Source organism: Opisthocomus hoazin, chromosome 18, assembly GCF_030867145.1.
Source record: "Opisthocomus hoazin isolate bOpiHoa1 chromosome 18, bOpiHoa1.hap1, whole genome shotgun sequence".
In the NCBI taxonomy this organism is placed as follows: domain Eukaryota; kingdom Metazoa; phylum Chordata; class Aves; order Opisthocomiformes; family Opisthocomidae; genus Opisthocomus; species Opisthocomus hoazin.
This window is the reverse complement of record NC_134431.1, coordinates 9,403,697-9,427,017: the sequence shown is the minus strand read 5'-3', so window position 1 is coordinate 9,427,017 and position 23,321 is coordinate 9,403,697. Positions and strand designations below refer to the sequence as shown.

The following is a 23,321-nucleotide window of genomic DNA, read 5'->3' as shown; positions in this document are numbered from 1 at the left end:
GTCTACAAGACAGTTTTATTCTAACATTATTCTCAAATCTAAGATTGCTAATAGCTCACTTAACTGCCCTTTAAAACTTGAGGATACTAAGTTCTCAGCTTGCCAGAGCCCAAAGGTGAGATACAAATTCAAAGACATGAAAAAGTTGCCTTTGCTGTGCCAGTTTGTCTCTGAATCTCCCCTTAAAAATGGGTTGAGACTTCAGCTCAGTGAAAATCAGAAGGTGCTCTCAAATTGTGCAGTGAAAAAATATGTACAAGTACCTTAATAGGCACAGTCTGGCCGTCTCCACTGGCCCAAGAGGATTTGCTCATTTAATGGTAATATTTTAATTTCTAGTTGAAGAGCTCCGAGGCTGGCTTTAGAAGCAAAAGGAAGCTGCACTTAATGAGATACAAGTTTTGTACAGGTTGAAGTTTCAAACGTACTTGTTTCTGTGATATACCTGCTGTATTTTCTAGGTAGTCCACAATGTTTCAGTTGTGTTTTCCTGCATGGAACCATTAAAAATATATTTCTGACTATTTCCTACTACAATGTTGTGCACTAAATCGTGTTTGTTTTATTTTAAAGAGGACAACTGTGGGAAGGATGGGAGGGCTAACCTCTCCCAGGTGCTGCACCTCCATGAGGATACAAACTGGCCAGAACTTGAATCTACGTACAGACGAAATGAAAATGCGTATGACTTCACAAAGAATGATAGTGTTAGCCTGGAGGACTGGATAAACTTTGAGGCTGAAGTAGATAGAATGTTTGCACTGGTGAGTGAATTAGACGCAGTGAAATTACAGGAAAGGCTGTCAAAAATACAGGTCTCTGAAACCCACTATCATACCTGCTTTTTGCTTGGGATTATACCTCACCTGTGTCACAAGGCGTTTTACTTCACAAAGACACCACTGACACTGATCCAGGAACTGACGGCAGAGGAAATACAGCAGCACCCCAAAGAGGATTGCCGTCCCAGGGGCACACTGTACACAAGGAAAGGGGAAGTAAACTTAAAACATTTCTCAGCTCAACTGTACCTTCAGATGTCATGAGAGAAGCTTCCAAGCCAAGCAGAACTCCAAAACAAGATTTAGAAAACATGGACGCTTTTGCTTCTAGCTGGGGTAAAGATAATGGTGGAAAAAAACTTTTAAGAGATTTAGGAATTGAAGCGAGCAGCATTGAATATTCTCAACACCATGATATTTCTCAAATTTCTTCTGAGGATACATTTTTGTTCTATGTCTACTTGTCCATTCTATTGACACCTCTAGGAAAATTAGAGAAAACCTTGACTAACAGGACGCTGGATTCTTGGAGGGGTTGTGTAAATATTGATCAATGTACTGTCTGAAAAGAAATTCCTTCAGGTTGTGAAGAATTTTGTTAATAAAAAGAGCAGAATGCCCACACACCATTTCTCAAAATGTTACTTAATGTTGCATAGTACATTTCAGAATTTATCCATTTTTAAAATTACTGAAAAATGTCAGTAAATGTACATCTTAAATTTTAATGAAATCAGATTTGTATTAAGTTTTTTTATGTGGTAATATTATATTGTATGTTCAAAACCAAAACAAATTCCTTTGAGAAAGCAGTATTTGCTTAGTAGTATAACTTTCACATTTATTTTTAAAAAAGGCAGCTCCAAGAAGTTCAATACTTGTAGCCAATAAAGAATAATCTAGTTATAGTTCCATCTACAAAATACAGGTGTTCTGAATGACAGTTACTTTTAAAGGGAAAAACCCCATCATTTTACTGAGGAAGCACACTGTACAGAGTCTATTTGAGTATTTTCATAAAGGCATTATTAAATACATTGTAGTACAGGCACTAGCAGTGATGTTTGTATTTGTAATTTTTTTCATGTTAATCTGCTGTTTTAAAGGCACGTGCAGGAGGGAGCTCGTGACAGACTCGACCAACTGTGGCCTTCGCACTTAACAAAGAGGTACTTTTTTTCAAAACACAAATGTAACTTGCACTTCGGTGTAAAAATACATCATGGAAATTATTTTGATACCCTTCCTAGTTTTGCACATGAGGAAATCCAAGTGGAATTACGTCATGAGGGATGTAGATCTCTGGTAGCAGACACCCATATTCCAAAAATATACTTGAATTTAGAAACTGAGAAAAGAAAACCCTCTCAGAAAGTGGCAGTGGGCTCTTCCACGGGATGTGCTATAGAGTAAAACTAGGCTTGAGCTTGTATTTGTATCACAAATGAGGAGATCCTGGATCCATACAAGTAAGTAAAAAACACTATATTTAAACTCACCAACAGAAATCCATTTTTGCTGCTTTCCAGAGAAGAGTGTTAGCTGTCTACCACTCAAAAAGAATTTGCACTTACCTTTTGTTTTTGTGCTCAGCCGATAATCTCTGACAAGATGAGGCTGTGACTATCAAAACGCTGCCCAGCCAGTGTTGCTGCTCCTGTTACGTATCGGTCAGAAGCTTAAAAAGATCCCAGGTCCCTTTGTACAAACCTGAGCTGCGAGACTTGTATGTGACACGAGCAGCAGCTGGTGCTTTATGAAAGGTAGGTTGTTGCCAAGCTCTGGGGAGAGCTACCACCTCCTCTCCCTTCAGCTCTGCTAAAGGCTGCTATTGAAGGTGGGAGAGACACTCGGTGCCAGTGCAGCTGGAGTTGCTGAACGGGTCTTGCAGGTGGAAGGGCTCCCTTTGCTTTAACAGCCAACGAGGTCAAAACTTACATCATTTGCTATGCGTAGCTTTCCTCAGTAACAGCACCGGATTTTCTCTGACCTTTGGAGGATATCGTCATCAGCCTTAAAGTATTAGCTAATACACTGCATCACCAAGTTCTGATTTTAAATAGAAACCTTTATTTACATTATTATTAACATCCAAACACAAAAATCAGAAGAGCAGTAATACCTTACAACCAACTCTTTTATAAATCAGTTCCCATGGTTTTTCTGTTTTGCAACATAAAGATACAAATATTTCAAGCAATACTTATAATGTAAACTAAACTTAAATGCAGTTCTCAATACTGTATGCCTTCTCCTGAGAATTTTTTTAAATATTGCTCTCAGAATTACATGGTTTCATACTCGCTGTATCGTTCTGTCATCTGGTAGTCTGCACAGAATTTCCAAAATAAAATGTGTGCGAATTGGTACAACATTCAAATAGTTTTGTCTTATGACTGAAAAATGGTCCTGATTTTCTAACTTTAAAAGTAGTATTTTAGGCCAAGATTGGAAAAAAATACTACATATGAATTTTACAAAAAACATGGTTCCTGTGATCAAAAGAGCAACAGAGACAGGTAGCAAAATGGCGCTCATTACGCAGCAGTGAACAGCGGGGGCTGTACTAGCTAATTGGTCTCTTACTGCTGAAAAACCTTATACGGGCTGGTTTTTTTAAAAAACATTCAGAAAAATCTGCTGCTATAGAACCAAACCAGAATTGATGGAGATATTAAATGTCAACTGCAGTAGGCAAGATTTTCAAACTAGATGTAGTATTTAGGATTAGTGCTGCCAAGAAAGATGTCATCAATGCATTTCAAAAATGCCCCCCTCCACCCTTAATCAAGTTTAAACTAAAATTCTTTGGATTCAGCAAAAAAGTAGGTACTGGAAAGCTCCAACATTCTAAACACAGATGATAAAATGATGATCCTCTCTACCATCAGTCAGGTACCAGTTATACATAGATGTATAAACAGACTCACATTTCAAAAAAATTAAGAGGGCACGATGTATAAAGTAGGGTACAGTCTAAGAGCTCACCTAATGAAAGCAATCAGGGTTTGCAGTTTCCATCAATGTAATGAACAACTACAAAATATAAAGATTGTTCTACTCTGATTTGATATAAAAAGCAAGGGATCGTTCAGTAGGCAGCACTTAACACATAGATATGTTCTAAGAAATAAAAAAGAAGATAAAAGTTCTTTAGGCTTTTAAAAGGTCTGTGTTAGAAAACACACATGAATTGGACTGAAGGTTTCACATAAATAGTGTCACCAGATCTGTATACTCAGCACTAATTGCAGAGACAGGGTTGCAGAAAGTAGATTGGTTGAATCTACGTTCCCTTTGGACCACAACTGGCTGTATGCTAAGGATGAACTTTTGGAGAATATTTCCAGTTAAAGTTATTTCTATTAAAACGGAAGATCACTGAATATTCTGAACAATAAAACCACCTCTTGCTTAAAGTACCGAAAGAAGCAATCAAGAACACAGACTATTTTTTTTACTCACTTGGGAGAAGTCAGTTTTCCATTACACAGTGAACAACAGAACAGAAGCACCACATATCTCAAACATGCCTGGGTCGTCCCTGATGGAAGTTTAGAGATTTGACTCGTTCTGACTGCCTGAAACTGGAAAAACTGCCAAGGGGTCTTCATTTCAAGGAACTAAAATCGCAGGGCGGGGGGAAACCTATCAGCAAATAATAAGAATAAATTTGTAACCAGACTTAAATACTGATATGAGAGAAACCTGTTTAGAAAATACATTCATTGCTATTAGAACAATCCATTGAGGTGCAAACATTTGGTTACAGTGTGGCTTAATATCCTTAAAGATTTCTGGATGTCATGTAACAACAATCATTTTTCAACAGACTTTTTTGAAGAACATCTAGAGTTCATTAAACTTGACCAAAAAGACACAGTCCAGATTCATCAGCTGAAAAGGCAACATGTTATAGAAAGGCATGACCATCGTGAGAAGTCAGTAACATCTTACGTTGCAGAGCCTTGTTATCAAATTGCCTTATGTAAAAAGAAATGTAAGAAAGTGCTCACAGGTGGAGAAAGCATTTAACAACTGGTCTTTTATAAAAAGCTATATGTTAAAGATGTAAAAATAAATGAAGTATTGAAGACCAAAGAAGAGAAAGATGTGGGCCAAAGTCACCCAGCTTCAAAGTTATTAAATTTAATCAAAAACAAAACCAAAAAAACAACAACAACAACAAAAAAAATCTATTTGGACCTCAACTACACGGAGTTTACAGAAATCAATTTTGTTAAATATTTAGCTTCACAAACTCTGCAAAAATGAGTTAGTGACCTACAAAAGTCATATATATAATACATTATCTTAAAGATCATATTTACAAAATTTATTCACAAAAAGACAGCAAAATTCTGATTCAGACTGCAGTGCCTTGCCTTGAGTTTTCTGAAGTTATTTTCAAAAAGATGAAACATTATTGCTCTAATTTTCATACACAGAAATCATTACATTATGCAGTCTTTTCAAATAATTCTTAAGAGATTGTGTTTGAGAAGGAACACGAGTACACCCTACCTTCATATGAAGTCCTTATCACAGATATTGCATTAATCCATTATATAGTCTTTTATAAAGTGCACTCAGCTGCACATCAATATGTAAATATTAGTCACAATTGTGTTTAAATAATTTAAATTTATTATCTTCTCTTTCTACCCCTTGGCTTCAGTGGACAGGATTTTGGACTAGTATGTGCCAATTCATTTTGCACTGCTACTTTGCTTGGGAAATCCTGACTCTGGGGGTAAGAGATTAAAAGCAGCATTTATATTCAGGAATTAATACAAAAGAGTCAAGGCTAGGAACTACATTCTCTGTCAGATATTGTTACTAGCGAAATCAGAAAATTCTTACCCCCATGACTTCTCCAGGCACTTCTGTCTGCCTGTAGTTGAAGGGCTTTGGAGAGCTACAGTTAAGTGGGTAAGGTATGCCAGGAGTCAACCCATCCTCTACTAAAATGCCATTGCCAAATTCACATTGCTAGAGGCAGAGCGCCAAAAATATTTCTGACCTTTTTTGTACACCACAATATACAGTAATACAGAGACTGCTTCTACTAAGATGTATTTTTGTTGGGTTTTTGTTCTGCTTTGTTTTTTTTCCTCTGAACTAAGTAACTTAGGACATCATGGTGATAAACAGGAAAATCACTTTTTTCTGTAAGGCCAGTACTAGTTGCTGTAAGGAATGCGTAGCTTTCCTTTATAACACTAGTGCATCATTAATACAGCGCATTCTTGTTTGAAGATCTGGTTCTAGGTGTCAGCAGTATTTCTGTTAAAGAAAAGAAAAAAAATCATCATCAGAGAAAATAAAATTTGCTGAAAAAAATGGTCAGTATACTGTATTTTGAAGAGGCAAGTACTGACAGTCAATTTCTAAGCAGAAGAACAGCATGTTAGTGTTCCGATTTCAAGATAAATTTGTAGAAAAGAAATGCTGTCCTAGAATTTCCTGAACAGATTATTTGAGTATCCTCACTGCATGACACATGGGTTTGGAAAACCTGACATTCACCTTAATTTTGCCCTCTTTATAATAGGTACTTGTTGTATCAGAGTTGTCCAATACCTTCCTTCGCCCCCAGAAGTCCTCAGTTTATTTTGGCTGCTTCCTTAGGTAACTTAGACAAAATTTCATGAGGTGGTATCTACTTCAATAAATCTATCTCAATATTACATTTCTCATCCCTTGGTATTTTGTGGAAAGATTACAGCAAAAGTGTATTTAGTATTTCAGCCTTCTTGGCAGTGCCTGTTATTAGCTCATTTTTCCCTTACATAAGGGGCCCAGGTTTTCCATAGTCTCTTCCTATGCACGCAGAAGCTATTCTAAGGTATTACAAGGGTAAGTGTCATCAGCTTCTGCCAGAAGAAGGATACTGTGCTACCAGGATTCTTGGTGTGACTCATGAGAGCTGTTCTGTATAATCTACATCTGCTAAAGATGCTTTTCACAATCTCCACGTTTTGCGCTCTGGAGTTTCTCCAGGCTCAGAAGTATTTATCCTTTGTGTAGTTGAAGCCTTGATCCTACCTATGATACTGCAAAGCTAACAGCTACTCACAGCATATAGCTTGGGTTCATCAGGGATTTGATTTAAATATCATCAGAAATAAGGTATCTCTTAGGACATACAAATGGTAGGTCCACAGATGTGAATACACACAGGATAACCGACCACAGGATTGTGCCAGAGGAACGGCTTGAAGCAAACTGTACTTAATGGGAAGAGAGTCAACAGATCTTTTCATTGAACTCTATGTACAACTTACCTGGTCTGGACCCATAGGCATCCCTGACAGAGGCATGGTGTTAATATTCATCTGTCCAATATGGCTGCTGCTGCCATTCATGTGCATCATACTGTACGCTGCTGGATTACCTTGATGGCTGAACTGCTGCTGTGGGAAAGAACTGAAGCACAAAAGGACAAATAAAAATTACCTTCCACTTTGATATATTGCCTTCCATGCACCAGCTGTCAACGCATGAAAGATAAAACTATTTTTACATGTACTTGTTTCTACCTAGTATCTGTTTAACGTAGAAAGAGAAATTTCCCTCCCAAAAGGAATTTTGAAATTTCAGATGCGCACAGAAGTATGCATATGCATTTGCTATCGTAACGCTTTCGGAGGCGTCTGTTAGGGCTGTGCTGTCCATTGTAATACTATTCTGAACTTCTGTATTTCCCCCCAAGTTATTTTTTCAATATTCAAAGACTGAATGTTGCCTCCAATTACAAAGATGGCAGAGGTCCAATATGAATAAATGGAGCTAAGCATAAGATAAATTTAATGTCTATTTCCTAAACGAGAGCAGGATCAAGGTCAACAAGGATATTAGAGTTTTAATAATTTTTCCCTCTTCTGAATCCTTTTCCTACTACAAAGCTTCTACTTTCAACAAAAAGAAAGACAATTTTTGAGCTACAGCTTATAACTGTGAAGTTCACCTGCTCCTGGCCATGCTTCCCGATGGCCAGCCCTTCATCTCGGGGGACTGGTACATTGTTGCTGTCTGAGGATGCTGCATCATAGGGTTTTGGGAGGGTCCAATTCTTGATGACATCATTGGGTTGGGAGGGCTTGATACTCTGTTAAACGCAGGATCAGGTTGTTGGCTTATTCCTTAAAAGACGAAGGACAGAGAATATACTTCAGTTATCATCACCTAGTACTTTTAGTTTATCTTGCAATGATGGGAAGGAAAAAAGTCATCCTTTTTTGTAGAAGTATTTTCCATTTTTCAGAATGATTGGTATTTAGATAGTTTGGATTAATAATAAATGAAGAAAGGGAAAAGAAAACCAGACAGACGAACAAATAAACATGTTAGTACTAGTACCATAATTAGGTGGATAGGGGAATTGCTGTGGAGGAACTTGAGCCATTGGAGGGCCTGTCAAAGCACTATCCATGCTTCCTGAGGCAGTCACATTCGGTGGTGGACTGAAGGCCTGAGGCTGCTGTTGCTGCTGCATCATCATTGCCATCCTCTGTTGTCTAAAATGATGACTGATTAGCTCCCTGTTACGCTGAGCCACCATCTGAGCATTAAGAAAACCTTGCTGCTATCCCCCAAAGAAAAGAAAAATTATATTAGAAAACACTTTTACAAATGAAATCACATCAGAGTCAATCAAACCACCTACGCTCTTTCTAACTCTTTAAGAAGCAGCATATCCATCACCAGAACAGAGAGTTAAGAAAACCCACAGCCACTACAAAAATTATCAAAATATCAGACAAAGGCTTTCATTAAGTTGTCATTAGTGCTAAACAAATGATAAAGTAGATGAGCTATCATATCCTACGTGGAAAAGGCTATTGGCACATTGTATTGATAGCATGACCTAATGAACAAATCCCTCTGAAATCTCATGAGTAAGAGAGGTAAAAGCCCACTTTTTTTTAAATGTACAAGGGAAAAAAACAAAAAGGAATGCTGTGGAACCATGAAAGAAGGTCCAAATTCTAAACAGATGTGTAGAAGATGGGTCTATTTAAACTTACTGTTTCAGATGGTTAGTGTAATAATCACTTACCTGGGATCCCACCTGTGGCTGCATAACTGGTCTCATCACTGAAGTATTACCACTGACTGGATTTTCCATTTTCATTTCAAGCGCTTGACGGGTCTGATTCATAAACTTGAAAAAAGACATTTTAGCACTATTAGCTTGAAAATACCAGTATCTAAACAAAGTAATGGCAACCCCTCCAAAAAAGCATTCTTTACAGACTTCTTGAATCCATAAAGTGCGGTGGTTAATTTTTGCCTTGTCTGATGTACCTGAAGTAGCAAACCATTCGGTTAAGCAGCTCAGACACACACAAAAAGAAAAACCTTCCAAACAGTGCAGCACTAACTGGCTTCATTTTTAATTCCCTTGAAATTAGCACCTTTTAAGAATAAATACATAGCAGACTATCTATTTGTTCCAAATCATGTTTGGGGCAGAAGGGTATATAAGCACTAGCTTTGCTTAAAATAATAAAATTCTGTCTCCTTCCCTCTCCATCACAAAACCCCAAAGCCATATAGATTGAATTAGTGTCACAGAACAACCAAGAGAGTATTTCCTAAGGATTAAACAGTGCTATCCCATGTCACACAGCACTGTCTCAGTTTTGTGACTTCTATTGGTACATTGTGTTTGAATCCAGGACTGCATTTTCATATCGGGAATTCAATGCTGAAACCATGCAGCAGTTTTTTAAGCAGTGCTTGTAACCCAGTGTTAAGATCTATGTGGCTCTGTCTACTCTCTCACCTTTCATTCTAAGAAAACACCTAAAATGGCATCAAATCAATAAATGGAAAGCAAACCCGTATTTCAGTTAGCCCAAATGATTAGTTAGAAAACGTAGTGAAAAAGAAGTAACACTTCAGTTACAGGAGAAATGCGGCTGCCCATTTAATGATATCAGTGAAATTCAGAAAAAATACTAAATCCTAACATGGATAAAGAGATCATCCAGAGCTACTTCATACAAGAGTACTGGTTTAGGTAGCAGTAAAGTTGTGTGCTGCAGGAACCTATCCACTCTGTAGCTAAGCAGGCTGATGAAGGAGAAACACTTGTCCTAATAAAGGTTCTTTCACTCCTACAGCCATCAGGCACTCTGTGAAAAAACGCCGTCAAAATGAAAGATCTGTCCTTTCAATCATCTGCTCTAATGCCTATTTCCATACTCGTGAAGCAACACGCTTCATTGTGCACGTTATTCCATTCCCAAACAAGAAGAAAGTGTAAACGCAGGAGCGAAAGATTACCTGCTGCCCCTGAAGCCTCTGCTGGAGCTGCATGCGGAGCTGCTTTGGTGTACTGGTTCGAGGTCTCATCACATTTGCTCTAGGATGCATACTTTGAAGTGGAAAATTGCTCTGTTGGTTCATCTGATTCATCACTGAACTAAAGGATGGCTGTTGTCCCTGGATGTTACTAAAACCTCCTGGCATTGCTGCCCCTTGCCCTTGATAGGGCTGACCATATAATGAAGGCTTCTGGTCAATCATAACCGAAGGTTCCTGACCTTGAAATGAATCTTGTTTGGGTTCCAAAGCTTGTCCCTTCAACAGATACAAAAGTGTTTTCTACTAGCGATATATTCTTTAAGTAGGAATTCCCAAAGAAACAATAAAGCTAACACAGCATACAACCACCAATAGTTTCTTGGGCAGAAGACAGCATGGACAGCTTACTATTAGTTTTGTCTCCAGGCAAATCAAACAGCAAAAGTTAATAACAATACATTTTTTTTTAAATCAGTTCTGCTGCACACTGCTTATGTAGGCAGACCAGTACTGTTATTCAAGTCCTTCCACAATTTTAAACTGCTATTTGTACAAATGACAGTGCAATTTTGGGGTTTTCAGCAAGTTCCAAATTATTCACAGCATTTCTCTTTCCTCTTTGCTAGCCATGCAAATTCAAGCTGGAACAGGAGATGGAAGTGTCCTACACACCAGAACATCACTGCTAGTCAAGTATTTCATAACCCAAGCTCAGCTGACAATAGTTTACTAAAGAAACCCAACATAATTCTCCGCTTATAGAATTATAATGATTTACACCCCCTAAAAAAGCCCTATATACCAAGGCATATTACAATAAACTTAGATAAGAAGATGCTATTTTACGTTTTTGTAATGCACAAGAAATTTAATCAATACCGAGTTTCTGCAATGAAAATCACTACTCACTGTAGATGCTTCCAAAGGCAGATTTAGGAAAATGAAGACAAGGAAGTGAGGAGACAGAGTGACTGAGAAGGCTGTCTTCACTTGCTTTTCAAGTAACAAAATAATATAGATTTTTGGAAAATAAATGGCCAAAATGTGTTTACTTACTTGGTTTACAAGATCAGGAATTCCTAATGCTCTGTCAATTTCTTCCAGACCTGTGACATCCGTATTACTCAGCAGCGTGTGCAGCTGATCCAAAAGTGCCCTTTCATCATTCTGGCCTTCCATATTTGGTGCCGGACATAAGAGGTCATCCAAAGAGTTTCTAACTAATTGTCTATAAATATAAAAACATTACAACCATTACAGACTATGAAGGCGTATACACAGCTTTTATATAATATAGTGACCTGGAGATGATTAAGTACTATAATCACCAAGAAGACTGAAGTAAGACTTAATAACTTAAATCCCAAATTTAGGTCCTAAAATGTCCAGTCAACTGCCATGTATCCTTGAACACAAGTAAATTCTGTGTTCCCCTGGCTTCTGCATGTGTCAGAGAGACACGATTACAGATTTTCCCACCTCTTTTCTCCACGCCTCCCAACTCAAGCATTGATTGATTTTGTTAGCAATGCCTTTTGCGGAGCTGGGTTAAAGGTACCCAGTGTCATATCATCAGCAGAAACGGAAACAGATTCTGACTCCAATCTCTTATGTGCTACGTTAATTTTTTTCCACGTCTTAAATTCTTCTGACAAACAGTGAACAGTTGTATAAATTCTTCTGACAAACAGTGAACAGTTGTATTTAAACTTATTTAAAACCTTCCCCAATTCTACCTGTTTTGGGAACCCCGCGATGCTTGCTCCATGGACAGCATGTTGTCAGGCCATGATGCTGGCTGGCTAGATGGTCCTGGCTGTCCATACGGATTCACCCCCATGCCAATGTTTATCTCATTTGGCCCTGCAAGGAAAAACATTTGTGATTTTTAAAAACAAAAGGTGTCATCTTGCTCTCCCAGTGTTCACATAAAGCATTGTGGATGATCACGCAAATTGTCAAGCAGCTTCATGAGCTTTCCATTAGCATGTTTTAAAGTGTACACATATATAAATTCACACTCAAAATAATTTCAGAAATAGAATAGAACACAGATTTAAATATGACAGTGATCTAAAGCTGCTATCTTGTTAGAGCACAATTGCTATTTCTAACCCATAAGCCCCTAAAATAGGAACTTGACAGATACAGGAACATTACATACAGGGGGGGGGGAAAAAAAGTTTTCTGGCCAATGAAATCTGGGTACTAGCAAATATACACTGGCATAGTAACATCAACAATGTGCATTTTAAATTCCAAAACAGGCAAATCAAAAGAAACAGAAGGTACTTAACAAGAGAACTGGTAACAGTCCTAGTAGCCTTCCATGATAAAAAAGGAAAAAAGGAATACCACTGTTTCAGCCCGTTTTGAGCACATTAGACAGGACAATTTCAGCTCTAGGCTAAACCTTTGTTAGAGATATAGAAGAGAAAAAAACCCACAGGCTTTAAGACTCTCTTCATATTTTAGACATGCAGCTTATTTTCTCCCATGCAAATATGAATACTTGAAAGAGAACCTGTATTTGCAATGTGGTTTTATACGAAATTTGGATACTGCATGTGAGAATAATTTTGAAACACTTAAGAAAAACCTTTAACCCGCCCGCCCCCCCCCCCCGATTACCAGGAAGTTAACAGCAAAAAATCTTCTATATCAAGTGCAATGAATTAAATTAATCAGAACACTAACACTAGTATCTTCAAATACAATCGCAGATGGCATTTAGTTCCTGGAATTTAGCAGAGAAGTACTGCACTAAAGAAGCACACAGAGATTAACTCAGCATGAATTATCTGTACATGAAACACACAGGTATCATCAGAAGAAAACAAAAAGAACACCAAAAAGTCATCATATGTCCCAGTCTTTACCCCAAAAAGCCTTTGGATGAGAAGGTAGTATTCTACCAAAACCAACAAGATTCTGATGATGAATGCTTACTGACAAACTAGTGAGATTGGGCTAAGTAGGACAATAAAAAAGTAAAGAACTTACTCATGTGAATCATCTGCTGTTGTAGCATTGGTCTTGTACCAGGTATGCTATTAGAGCGAACGGGCAGCCCAGCCATAGAGCCACCCCCCGCCGTGGCTCTGGGAAGGGACGCACTGAACTCAGGTCCTGGCCTTAGCAGCGAAGCAGAACTTGTAGGTTCCAGTCTGTTCGCCTTGGAGTTTGGCAAACCCCAGTCTTCTGACTGGTGCTGATTCATCACTACATTTCTGTTGGGAGCGCTTGCTACAATGAAGAGCAGAAAATACAATAATTTTTCATCTAGGAGACATCACATATTTTGGTTTTAGAATTACTTTTATGGGGTTTTGTTTTACCAACAAGGACACCTGCCGATGACAGAGCAATTCACTGAATTCTTACAACAGCATCTAAAGCTTACCATGCCAAGCTCTAAATCACTAAACAACTATATTAATATAAATATATTTTAAAATATTAATGATTGTCATCATGACCTCTTCTTGCTTCTATATATCAAAAACAAAATAGTAAATAATTTAACTACTAAACAAAAGTAAAGTCCTGATAACAATACACGCATGGTAAACAGTTATGTTCTTATAATTTTAGCTAGGGATAATAATTTAAAAGTATTTATATGCTGATGGTAAAATTAATATTCTTTAATGTTAAGGTTTCTTCTAACCAAAATTCATATTATAATCTTGCAATATTTTTTTACATAAGAGGAGATCTATTTGCACACAATCAACAGACCCAGATTTGCTCCAAAATTTTCCTGGTTTTCAATCATTCTTGGACTTCCACCCATCAGGTTCTGCTTTTGTAGCATGGAGAACGCACTGACATTCCTCACTGGAGCACCTGAGCCCACAGGGCTGTCTAAAGACATGGCTCTGTTGAAAGCTGGGCGGGCAGTCTGCACAGACTGGGGACTCCTCATACCTGTTAAAGAATTAAAAGATGCATGCAACTGTACGTTTTAAATAGAAAGTACCATTAATGACTTGAATAAATAAGTGTGATATAGGCACTTATATTTGACCTTAAACAAGCCATGGTCTCGCTACACAAATCACATTTTGAGTACATAGTTAGGACATGTAACAGGAAAAGCCAAATGCAGTTCCCTTTGGCCCTAGACATAAAAAGATTCATTTGAATTTGTGTAATGAACCATGTGTTTAACATTTTGAAACACACTAGTATTACAGACTCCTTGATACATCTGAGTGGACTGCCCAGCCTTTGGATAACTCCGACACAGAGACAGAAACAAGTCAAATAGTTCTGTTTGGATCAGGTTGAACCCAAATGCAGTGTGTTCCTGAGCACAGTGTACTCAGTGGACTAGTTAACCCAGAAGTCACTGTGCTCCACAGCCATCAGCGTCAGTGGCCTTAGGTGTTCTCGTACCTGTTTTTACATTTATCATTATCCATGCTACACTTCCTTAGGTTACCTCAGCAATCTATTGCCCTATATAATCAAGAGACGACCAACATTATAAAAGGAAGTGACAACTGCAATAGCTGGTCTACTAGCAAGGTTATCTTTCCCTCCTACTCGGCTTCTTACTAAGGAAGGGCACCCCTTTCAATGTCGAGGAGTACTGGTTAGAATTTGCAGGCCACAAGATGTTTTCTTGCATAGAATAAGCGGGAAATCAAAAGCTTGCCACCAATCCCATATTATTTCCCTAGTCATCTGTACGGAACAAAAATTCTCAATTTTAATTTGCAACTCGCACAACATTTTTCCTGCTGTCTCGTCTCCGAAAAATGCACATTATACAAACCCAGAAGAAACCATAAAAGAAGGAACTGAAGTTAACATTATTCATTATGTATATAGTAGATGAATGCTGTCGAGACAGCTAGTAGTGTACAGAACAGATTGTGAAAGCAGAATTAGCAATTCTGCATTACATTTGTCCTTGAAGATGCAGGAGATCAAGAAAGTGTTCTCTAAGGATTTGAAGATGCATTATGTTTACATCAGGTAAGAAGAAAATCCTAATTTTAAAACCAAAGCTATATTAGATTGAAATTCCTTACCCAATAGGGTATTTCCTTGAAATAATGCTTGCTTTGTTCCAAGGTTATTTCCATTTGCAGACATAGCATTATTGTAAAACTCTGAACTAGTCAGATCACCTAGAATTGCATCCAAATTATCCAAGTCTCCACTCATCTGAAAAAGACGCAGTAAAAAAACAAGGTTATTTACTGTCATATGGCTATCCTTCAGCTTTTATTTAGCTCCTTGCTGATCTTAAAAGCTATAACTAGGAGACAGTTGTTTTAGTTCACTGACAGTACCCTGAGCTATCTCTCCATTTCCAAAGAATTTCAGATACCATTTAGCTACATTTTTTTAGACTATTCTGCTTGGCTAATTTTGAGAATTAGGAGAAACTGGAGGTACACATAAATAAAAAGAAAAGCACCTTTGAATATAAACATTTCAGTCGTCAGAAATTACAAAGATGAAAACACTAATGAAAGCAAACATCATCAATAATGTGTACCATTCAGTGATAAATAACGTATTTGTCACACACAAAAAGCCTAATCTGATCACTCATAAACACAACACCACATGAAAAGTACCCACAGATTTTTCTGGTCAATTGGAGCCCTAATCTTCTTTAAAAATTTGTCGTTAAATCAGACGCAGTTTTAACAGAAAAAGAATTGCATATATAATGGATTCATATCTTCACAGAACAAGCTTCTCTGAAAATATTAATTAGATCTCAGGAGCAAGGACTGAAACTACGCACTGGGTACTATGACACAGTTGTTAGTGACTTTTCCATAAGTGGTTCTCACAAAATGTTATAGAGTGTTTCATTTATAGTCACCCATTAGCTAGTATCAAAATTGTGCAGTAATTTTTTTATTTACATAGTTCTTACTGACTTGGGAAATTCAAGTTTGAAGATATAAACACGTTTTCAGTAAACTCTGCCATACTGACCACTATTATTTACTTTGAAGAGGCTCCAAATGTGAAGTGGGAACTAAATACAAACAAAATATTATCTACACTCTATCATTTCAAGAACAGTTGTCTCTAACAAGCGTACTGCTGCTTTCAGGAGAGCTGTTCCATGGTGATGTAATTTGCTGTATCATAACATTTCTTGGAATTTCAACTCTAGAAACATTGAAACAAATAGATGAACATACTTTTATTTGAATGCTGAATAGATATGTATTTGGAAAAACATTTTTCCTCATTTAAGGAAAAAAAAAAAGAGTGCTAAATCAAATGAATGAACTAAAACCAATCTATAGCTGTTTTAAGTGTTACCCATTTTTGTGTGTTGTTTATATATTCAAAACGAAATCATGCAAGTTTAACCTTTTGCTATTGTATTGCCAGCTAGTTAGACAGGCAGTTACAGCTCCATTTCCTAATAAGCCACAAAAATAAGCATGTGCCATGTGAAATAGCACATGTTAAAGATCTGATTTTAAGGAGTAATTTGTAAATATATGCTACCTTAATCGTACCATAACTTAAAGATAACATTAGTCCAGGACTTCAGTCCAGCGCATTGGGTTACATACACATCCTGTAGTTCTCTTTGTGCTTGTGCAGTTACAATAAAACCTGAGCATACAGTTTCACACCATTTGCAAGAACTTACTTAGAAACATTTACACACACATACTGAAAAGCATGTTCTATTTTTAGCCAGTCACTGTAATAAGAAAATATTGGTTTGTTCACTACCATCATTTTACATTATACTGTACCTCCTCTGTTGGTTCCGTTTTTATTTTCATCTCTTTTTCTTGACTAGAAGTAGGAATTGTCGAACTACTGCATTGTCCCATTTTATTATCCAGACTTTCTACCTTAGGCTTCAACTCTTTGGAAAGTGGGTCCTTAACATCATCTTTATCTAACAGGTATCTTAGTAAAGCATTGTTTTCCTTCTTCTTTGGGCTCAGTTGTTCCTGTTTGACAGTGCCTTCTCCACAGGGGGCTGCATTACTAGCATCATGATACGTGTCTTTACCAGTAGCTTCAGCCGTGATCTTGGCTACCTCTGCAGGAGAATTACCATTCTGCAACAATTTATGCAAAATCCTATGCTTCTCTTGCAGGAGTGACCCATGCATGTTTGAGGAGGAAGATACCCCTCCAGATGTTGACGAGGAAACTCCAGAAGGACTGGTAACATTGGTAGAAGATTCTTTACAGTTTGAGTCTAAAGGCGAGTTTGATGCTGTAGAATGTCCTCTTTCATCTGAGGAGCACGTGAGTAGCTGAAGCAGTTTTTTATGCCCTTTGCTTTCAGATGGTCCCCTCTGACTTTCAGATGCCTCCAGATTCCCCTCTTTACTATCTTTTTCACTAAGGAGATCCCTGCCGTTTGACTGGCAGATGGAACTTTCCACTTGGCTTTGTTCACAATATAAGCCAGAAGGGCTTTTAGAGTCCTGGGTACTCGTTTTACTTTGCTGAGCTATGCTCATGTTTGGGGAATTGTCCAATTTTGGACCCGGTGAAGAAAGTGTTGATAAAAGAGAAGTTCCAACACCCTCACTAATGGCTTGAAGAGCACTAAGAGAACTGCTAGAGAAAGTGTTGTTGCTGGTGTTGCTGGCAGATCCCATTGGAGAGTGCATACCTGTATCACATGACAGAGATCAAACTTATTAGATACACTACAGTACTGTCTGTATCTACATTTCCTTTGGATTATGACTGTCACATTGAGTTAATTATTTTAAAATAATGTTTTACCATGAAATTAGGTATACTACATTGAAGTAACTCATACAAGGTCATACATAACTGTTAAAAAGGGTGAAAGATGGAATTCAGATAAAAGTGAGAAAAAATAGCTTAAAAAATACAGAGCTTATAGCAAAAATAAAATACCTGTAACTGGAGAAAACTGGTGTGAACTCATTTTTGGACTCCCTCGATTCCTAGGAGATATCATTAGATTCTGTTGGTTGGAAGTTAAACCAGGACTACCATGTGGTGGGCTACTTATATTTAACCCGTAACTGTTGTTCTGATAAGCAGAGGATTGCATTCCGGGTCCAGAGTTCACTGGCCCCATATTACCAGGGCCTCCGTATCGAATGCTGCTCAGCTGACTCACTGCGTTGGGATCTCCCATACCATAGTTCCTGCTCTGCATTGGCATGCCTTGACCAGGTGACACGTTCATAAGGCCACCAACAGAATTTGTGTTTCCAGCAACAGGCGTTCTGATGTTTTGCCCAACTGGATTAGGATTTGGCCGATATCCATTTTGTTCTCTGTAAGTTCAACAACACCCCCAGAAACCCCAAGAAAACAAATTAAAACCTTATTTGAAATCAAGTGCTACAAAGACAGAATAACATTATTAAATAATGGCAGAATAACATTATTAAATAATTTAGGCACAGGAAGTTCCGTCTGAACATGAGGAAGAACTTCTTCACTCTGAGGGTGACGGAGCCCTGGCCCAGGCTGCCCAGGGAGGTTGTGGAGTCTCCTTCTCTGGAGATATTCAAGACCCGCCTGGACAGGGTCCTGTGCAGCCTGCTGACGGTGACCCTGCTTCAGCAGGAGGGTTGGACTAGATGACTCACAGAGGTCCCTTCCAACCCCTACCATTCTGTGATTCTGTGATTCTGTGATTTTTCAAATACTTTTTTTAAAAAAGCAGTGGGATTTTAAACTTCCACAAAAGCAGAACTAAGCTATGCCACTCATCTATTCATTACAAAGTGCCTAGTCCTTTAGGTGATTTGAGTTACAAGTACGCACAGTATCACCGCTTCAAAAGGCTTTCATCAACAGTCATTAGTCAGATTTATCAGCTTAAACATCTTCCTCCTTCTACTCCCTTCCTGAATAAATGCATGACACCATTCTACTGTGCACACTAATGATGCCCTGAGCAATCTCAGCTACTCATTTTTCAGCATCTGGAGGCAGTTTAATGCCAGAAGTAGACAGATTCCCTCCAGAGTGGCAATTCAATTATTCTTGCAATCAACAAGAACAGGTCACAGGAAGTGCTGTTTAAGGTACATTTAACTTTGAGTCATCAATGATGCATCGGAGGGGATTTTGTTGTCTTTTTAATTGGTCTGCAATTAAAAAGAGTATGATAAAGTGTGTAACTAAGCATTCCTATTTTCAGTGTTTCATCATTACAAATGTTAGCCCAAAAGAATAATGAATACATAATACAGACTCCACGCAGGTTCTGAGGAAAAACCTCTCTTTTGACTGCAACTGTCTTTCTGCCACACAGTTGAGAGCATCAGTGTTAGGTTGACACATTTATTTATATGCCATGCAACTCGCTTCTCAAGTTATTCCTCCTCTGTTTGAGTTTTAATCAGATAAGATATTTTGGTATACTATTTTTTTTAGGTATCTTCAAGGTCAGGTATATTTTTAAAAGCTATGACACTTAAATGTCACACAGATACCACTGATTTCACCTTTGAAGAAAGTGGGTAGACACAAATCCATGTCGGTCATTAGTTACAGGATTTCGAAATAGTTTACTCTTTGTTTGCGCTGTCACTATAGTACCATCCGCTAAAGAAAACCGATACAGTGGTGTTTCAGCATGACCTTGTGTATAAGCTGTAAAGGAAATACAAAAATACAGATCATATTTAAAAACCTAATAATTATTAACATGCACTTGATTGATTTTTACAACAACCTACAACCTACATTTGCTGAAGATTTAAAAAAAAATTTAAAAATATATAAATAGTAAAAAAACATATACCCAACACAGATATTCAGAAAAAGGAAGTATTCCACTTTCTTCTAAATTAGTAGAGGGAAAATAAAAGCAAACAAGATTATTTTGATGCTGCAGTATCTTGTGCTCACTATGCACAGCTGGCAAAGTTCTACGTTTCATAACAGACTTCCAAGCCCAGGTTAGTAGGTTTCCATGGCTTCTCCTTGGGGAGAAGGACTAATCAGCACTTAAATATTAATTGCACTAAAATATACAGGAGAAATGAAACTTGGAAGCCTTCAGATGAAGTACTTTAAAGTTTAAAAGTTCAGAAGCTTTATTTCAATTAAAAAAATTGTGGAAACCATTGCTTTTAATCTGAGCTCCAAATTTCTTGTTAATTTAGGACTTATTTAATCAGTTAAGTCAAAGAACTTCCAATGGAATGGAAACTCCATTTCTGCCAGTATGAGTTTCTCTTTATTCAGTATTCTCTCTATTTGAATTACTTCATAAAACCTTCAAAAAGACTACAGTTCAGAAAACTTAGAAAATGTCACTTTTCTTCCTGAAGACAGTGGCTGTACTTCACTTTATCTATCAAGGTTATCAAATTACCATTACAAAATATCTAACACTGGAACACTGAAAATATTTTGAACCCTTGTGCCTTGAATAAGAAAAAGGCGTCAACACAACTGTTACCACTTTTAGTGAGCTATCCTTTAAATAAAGAAAGGATTAATTGAAACAAAAAGCAAATCAAACTAATCTTAAACAAAAATAACAAGCTAATGATAATTAAGGATTACATGTTATTACAGAAATATAGCTATCACTGTCACTGCTAGATCCATCTGTGGAAAAACAGCTTACTTCAGGCTCCCAGATCATGCATCTGGTATTTTCCATGAAAATTATCAAAACAGACACATTAGAAAAACAAAATAGCTTCCAGCAGAATTCCTATTTCTCAAGAGGTGATCCTCCTTCAGCTTGTAAATATGAGTCACAGCAATTAACACTAACAAAAAATACAAAAATAAAGAACACAGGCAGAATTTAGCATTTTTGTTTTTCAGAAAAAAAATGCAGCCACCGGGAGAAGCAGTACGACCCAACCTTGCAAGCAGACTTTACCTTCATGATAGTGGCGTTTGTTTGACCATGACTGTCCATCATTATGGCATAAGAACCTCTGAATACACCGACGAATTATATCTTCAAAGCCAGGTCTCATGGAAGACCGTAATGAGTTTGTATCGATGTTGACAAGTTTGCCTGTAAGAGGAAAGAAAATACACAAGTGAACGTCTTTATGACAATGCCAATCCTTTGGTATAAATATGGTACATTTCAGAAGGCTCCAATATCACCATTTTAATTGTTCATCAGCCTAACACTAGATTTTAAGTATGTAGAAGATACATTGATGAATTATCTGCCATATGAGAATATGACGCTGCTTGTTAAAACATCAGTATTCAAAGGGATTTAGATAACTGAATAGGTAGAAGTTAAGCACCCACAGGTTAATGCCAGAGCTTTAGAGAACAGTAACTTTAGTCTCTGGTTACAGGCTCCCAAAGGATACACACAGAGTAACATTTTCAAAAATACTGACCAACTACATCCACAAATGAACATCAAACACTAACTAGCATCTGAAAAAGCCCTGTCTAGGTTATATAAGTAATTCAATTTAAACATAAGCATAAAACACTTCAAACATTAGCTCATGTACTGTATAAAAATACCAGCATTCCAAAGAACTTTCATTAGCTTCAGTTACGATTTAAAATATTTCTTACATGTAAAGGACAGCACAATGGCAACCATTTGAAATGCTGCCAAGTTAAAACACAAGTAATGCTTTATACCAAGCTGCCAAACAACAGCATACTAGCGTAGAGACAGAAAATGCGTCCCACAGTTGTTATTTTACCCACTGCCACCAATGGCATACTGCAAAAACCAGTTGGGAATTCGCACTATGAATTCTGCTAGTCACTACAGATACACAATTCATTTACTGACTTGATTTATTTAAAACAAGAGCACAAGGACGAAAACAGATACCTTCATCTTGGGTACATTTCTCACCTGAAAGATCATGTCTTGTAATAAAGCTCTCCGGATTTGTTAGAAACACCCTTTCTGCAGTTGTAATACGACGTGCCACACAAATCATGCAGGACTGCAAATCTGTATTTAAAAAAGAATGTTTCTTCTTTCATTTCTCTCCTGTTTTATTCTATTAAAGCACCTAAGAAAATAGCTGAAGTATCTTTCATTGTTAAAATGGAAGTGAAAGCAGTAAGAATTGAAGTTTTTGCATTCTGTTCCTACTTACTTAAAAATGGATCGCAGAAGCTAGAGACTTCGTAACACATTACCAAACACTAAAAAGCTTTCCTAAGATTTCTTTTGTGCACAGTAATTCCACAAAATTTCCTACCTTCCCCCTCCTCCATCATAGCTCTTGGCTGAGATAAAGCAAAGCACTGCATTGTTTCATATCTTTGACGTATATCCTGGTGGCTGCCTACATCATCCAAAAGATCATGAGAGGTTTTCACCATCATCCGGCAATTGAACGTATGACTCTTCTGTCTAGGTGTTTCATTGGTCCAAGCAACTCCATTAACTTAAAAGAACACAGTAAGAATTTATAAAGATTTTCAGATAAAATAAATTCATAAGGGATTTTTCTTAATTTAGATACCTTGTTTCTAGATTAGAGAGATTAAAGACTATTTTAAGACACCTTCTCAGTATACCATTAGTTTAATATCTTGGTATAAAATAGTAATTTTGAGAATCAAGTACAAAAAACTCTTTCCCTTACGTGACACTTTCAGTCACTTGAAGGAGAGATGAAAAGTCATTCACACATTTAAAAAACACGCAGATCCCTCAGCTACTCTTGTGGCATGAGGAAACGTGTTCCTTTAGTATCCGTGGTTTAAATGACAGCTGAACAAATTACAAAGGCTAAAGTACGCACATTCATTTCTGGTGGCGTGCTTTAGTAAGAACACAGTAATATTTTTCAAGACTAACATTTTTTAGTTAAATATTCTTTATATAAGTAATTTGTTTTGAAAGGTTATCCATTACAAGTTGGTTTTCTCCTCTCTGATTGATTGTTTTCAAATAGACTAGTAACAGTGTAGTAAGTCAGCTTGTATTACCTGAAGACTTAGGTAAGTTTTTAAGAAAGTCCTTCCGGTCCTCTTCATGCAAGATACCATAGACACTTGTATTAACCAAATCTTCTTGTTTATATTGCAGATACTGTGTGACATTTTCTGACACAAATACTATGTTCCCATCTCGATTTACAACAAACAGGAAACCGTCCAATGCCTAAATATTAACATGACAACATATCACATATGACACATCACCTAATTCTGAACATAATTTAGTCTAAAAGTTATGTGGGTGATAAATGTCAAGTTACAATACATGCATTTCTTTGCAAGGGTTGAGCTGAAGTTTTAAAT

At 37.3% G+C, this 23,321-nt stretch overlaps 2 protein-coding genes across 11 annotated transcripts in view; one reads left to right on the top strand and one right to left on the bottom strand.

Annotated features, from left to right (window-relative positions):
• The window catches only part of SULF2 (sulfatase 2), a 170,464-nt gene extending 167,610 nt beyond the window's left edge, over positions 1–2,854 (top strand). For all 7 annotated transcript variants that reach the window (XM_075438982.1, XM_075438980.1, XM_075438977.1 and 4 more), the window contains one exon: positions 574–2,854. In XM_075438982.1, coding sequence (XP_075295097.1) covers positions 574–604 — 31 coding nt within the window. In that variant the 3' untranslated portion in view covers positions 605–2,854. The remainder of the gene's footprint in view (positions 1–573) is intronic.
• NCOA3 (nuclear receptor coactivator 3) overlaps positions 2,830–23,321 on the bottom strand; it is an 84,864-nt gene continuing 64,372 nt past the window's right edge. Inside the window, exons 7-25 of one of the 4 annotated variants that reach the window (XR_012765821.1) lie at positions 23,007–23,181; positions 22,271–22,459; positions 21,916–22,017; positions 20,953–21,093; positions 19,556–19,703; positions 17,985–18,373; positions 16,850–17,730; positions 15,140–15,275; positions 13,839–14,027; positions 13,101–13,343; positions 11,834–11,960; positions 11,154–11,325; positions 10,077–10,373; positions 8,845–8,949; positions 8,145–8,370; positions 7,753–7,927; positions 7,070–7,211; positions 5,646–6,068; positions 2,830–4,430 (exon numbers count right to left, since the gene is read on the bottom strand). Coding sequence is in view for 3 of the 4 variants with exons in the window: in XM_075438974.1 (XP_075295089.1) it covers positions 6,057–6,068; positions 7,070–7,211; positions 7,753–7,927; positions 8,145–8,370; positions 8,845–8,949; positions 10,077–10,373; positions 11,154–11,325; positions 11,834–11,960; positions 13,101–13,343; positions 13,839–14,027; positions 15,140–15,275; positions 16,850–17,730; positions 17,985–18,373; positions 19,556–19,703; positions 20,953–21,093; positions 21,916–22,017; positions 22,271–22,459; positions 23,007–23,181 (3,849 nt within the window). In the remaining variant the exon portion in view is untranslated. Of the gene's footprint in view, positions 6,069–7,054; positions 7,212–7,752; positions 7,928–8,144; positions 8,371–8,844; positions 8,950–10,076; positions 10,374–11,153; positions 11,326–11,833; positions 11,961–13,100; positions 13,344–13,838; positions 14,028–15,139; positions 15,276–16,849; positions 17,731–17,984; positions 18,374–19,555; positions 19,704–20,952; positions 21,094–21,915; positions 22,018–22,270; positions 22,460–23,006; positions 23,182–23,321 lie in introns of those variants that run through there. The other 3 variants (XM_075438974.1, XM_075438976.1, XM_075438975.1) reach the window with 3 other exon arrangements.